General features: G+C 52.2%; 1 protein-coding gene across 1 annotated transcript; it reads right to left on the reverse strand.

Moving 5' to 3' along the window:
- Positions 1–1,327: 1,327 nt before the first annotated feature.
- On the reverse strand, positions 1,328–2,813 carry LOC106726783 (the record flags this gene model as incomplete). The annotated part of the gene is made up of 4 exons (XM_014542948.1): positions 2,711–2,813; positions 2,297–2,615; positions 2,122–2,249; positions 1,328–1,557 (listed from the first exon to the last, which is right to left on the reverse strand). Coding segments are annotated over exons 1-4 (780 nt in total), but the record flags the coding sequence as incomplete, so codon positions are not given.
- Positions 2,814–3,185: the final 372 nt, after the last annotated feature.

The raw sequence follows: 3,185 nt of genomic DNA on the forward strand, positions 1-3,185 counted from the left end.
CATGGTGGTTGTCCACACACAATGACTTCTTATAAGTAAACAAAGCAGGCGCCTCCTCTTCAGATGCCATTAGGGATTGAGACCCCAATGGCCCAACTGTAAGTTGACACAGGCCTTTGAAAAAGCCGATGACAGATCAGTGGGAAAGGACAGATTCCCACCAAGATATTGGACCAAGATTCCTTTCTAGTTCTATCACCACCATCACCATCCCCACGACCACCACCACCATCATCATTGTCAACATCAACATCACCAAAATTTACTTACTTATAATTATTCTCATTTTTTACATGTGGTTTTTGTACAGACATAAGGACCTATTTCTTAATTTTTGCTCAATTTTTATAGCTGTTAAATAAAATGCAACTATATTTTCTTTTTTGTTGGAATTCTAGCAATTGAGGGCTCATTGCTGCCTCTTCTCCATCTGCCCCAAACAATGGAAATTGGATAAGAAATCATACTTTTCTCTTTGGATGTTATTGGGAGATGGAAACCACACAAGTTCCACGAAACAGAAATCCTCCCCCTCCCCCACCACCTCACCAAAATAAAAGCCCTGCGCCCTTTCCTTTCCAGTCTCCATCCAAGCAGGTCTGACTTGCTGAGTGATCTTTCATGTGCTTCTCAGGGGTTTCAATCAGGAGCATAATAACCATCCCACGTCTCCTTGGTGTGTGTGTGTCATGAACATCTGTACCAGCTGCTGTGCCTCTGCTTCTTCATGGTGTCCACTCCTCTGGGTGCTGTGAGCATGAGGACAAGACCAGGACTGTCACCCTGTGGGTCCTTCTTCTGTAGCTTTGGGTTCACACACATGTGGGGCCCACGGTCCAGCATTCAGGGGAGCTGCACTGTTGAGTCATTAGAGCCTCTTGTTAGATTCAGGTGACGTGGGTCAGAAGATTTGATGATAAAACTCATTATGGCACAAGTGTGCATGAAAGAGACTCTGTGCCTTTTGTTCACACGAGAAAGTTGTCTCTCTTAACAACAGTCTTTCTAACTCAGAGACTCAGACGTCAGTGCAGAATCACGATCTGGAGGTTCCCTGAGGGAAACTTTGACATGAAGAGCAAACCACAGAGGAACCAGCACAGACCTCCAACTGCACCTGCTGCTGGGATGGTCCTTGTGTTCAGGAAGAAAGCATTGACCGCAATAGGAAGCCTGCACACCCCCTGCAGGGACAGACAGCCTCTGAGCTGGGACCCTGGCCTTCATGGTCCTGAGCGCCCCCTGGTGTCCTGGAATCTCCCTGAAGCCCAGCACTGATGTCTCCTCAGGGAGGTTAATGTCTGGGCTCACACTGACTTGCCCTCACTGTGTGTCTGGCACAGTAATACACAGCCGTGTCATCGGCTCTCAGGCTGCTCATTTGCAGATACAGCGCGTTCTTGGCGTTGTCTCTGGAGATGGTGAAGCGGCCCTTCACAGAGTCGGAGTAGTATGTGCTACCACCACCACTACTAATGCGTGCGACCCACTCCAGCCCCTTCCCTGGAGGCTGGCGGACCCAGGTCATTTCATAGCTACTGAAGGTGAATCCAGAGGCTGAACAAGAGAGGCTCAGAGACCCCCCAGGCTGCACCAAGCCTCCCCCTGAGGCCACCAGCTGTTCCTCACACTGGACACCTGCAAACATAGAGACACAAGGTGGACTGAGAGGTGACGTGGGTCAGAAGATTTGATGATAAAACTCATTATGGCACAAGTGTGCATGAAAGAGACTCTGTGCCTTTTGTTCACACGAGAAAGTTGTCTCTCTTAACAACAGTCTTTCTAACTCAGAGACTCAGACGTCAGTGCAGAATCACGATCTGGAGGTTCCCTGAGGGAAACTTTGACATGAAGAGCAAACCACAGAGGAACCAGCACAGACCTCCAACTGCACCTGCTGCTGGGATGGTCCTTGTGTTCAGGAAGAAAGCATTGACCGCAATAGGAAGCCTGCACAACCCCTGCAGGGACAGACAGCCTCTGAGCTGGGACCCTGGCCTTCATGGTCCTGAGCGCCCCCTGGTGTCCTGGAATCTCCCTGAAGCCCAGCACTGATGTCTCCTCAGGGAGGTTAATTGTTGGGCTCACACTGACTTCCCCTCACTGTGTGTCTTGCACAGTAATACACGGCCGTGTCATCGGCTCTCAGGCTGCTCATTTGCAGATACAGCGCGTTCTTGGCGTTGTCTCTGGAGATGGTGAAGCGGCCCTTCACAGAGTCGGCGTAGTATGTGCTACCACCAGTACTAATGAGTGCAACCCACTCCAGCCCCTTCCCTGGAGGCTGGCGGACCCAGCCCTCACTGTGTGTCTGGCACAGTAATACACAGCCGTGTCATCGGCTCTCAGGCTGCTCATTTGCAGATACAGCGCGTTCTTGGCGTTGTCTCTGGAGATGGTGAAGCGGCCCTTCACAGAGTCGGCGTAGTATGTGCTACCACCAGTACTAATGAGTGCAACCCACTCCAGCCCCTTCCCTGGAGGCTGGCGGACCCAGGTCATTTCATAGCTACTGAAGGTGAATCCAGAGGCTGAACAAGAGAGGCTCAGAGACCCCCCAGGCTGCACCAAGCCTCCCCCTGAGGCCACCAGCTGTTCCTCACACTGGACACCTGCAAACATAGAGACACAAGGTGGACTGAGAATCACATGGAAGCACCAACAGGCACAGGCACAGGTCTCAGCGCTCCCCACTCCTGAGAACGACCTTGAGAAATGATCAGGAGGAAAACGCAGCTTGGCACCAAGTCCATGGTGGAGCCGCTGGGGTCCTGTCTCAGGCGCTTGGGTTCTGGGTGTCTCCCCAACATGCCGGGCAAGGGCCCCATTTTATGAGCAGGAGGAGAGGCCCATTTGCATGGAGTCTGCATATAAGGGTGCAGCTGGGACCCTGGGCTGCATGCCTGACCTTGTCATCCTAGGGGCAACCCGGATGGGAAAATATTCAAGGATGCTGGCCACAAGGGATCCCGTCCTTACCCCCCTCCCTCCCTCCTTTCCTGAGACCTGTCCCCCTGACTCCATTCCATTGGGGGCAGCTTCCAGGATTGAGAGTCCTTCATCCTTGGGGTTTTGATTAGAAACCGGGGGTGCTCCTCCAGAGGTGTGTGGATGGGGCTTCCTCTCGCTCTCCTTCACCTGCCATGGGCCATGTCGCCTTTCTGGGGTTTGGGAATAAGAAT

This window comes from Myotis brandtii, unplaced genomic scaffold (assembly GCF_000412655.1).
Source record: "Myotis brandtii unplaced genomic scaffold, ASM41265v1 scaffold3168, whole genome shotgun sequence".
Classification (NCBI taxonomy): Eukaryota; Metazoa; Chordata; class Mammalia; order Chiroptera; family Vespertilionidae; genus Myotis; species Myotis brandtii.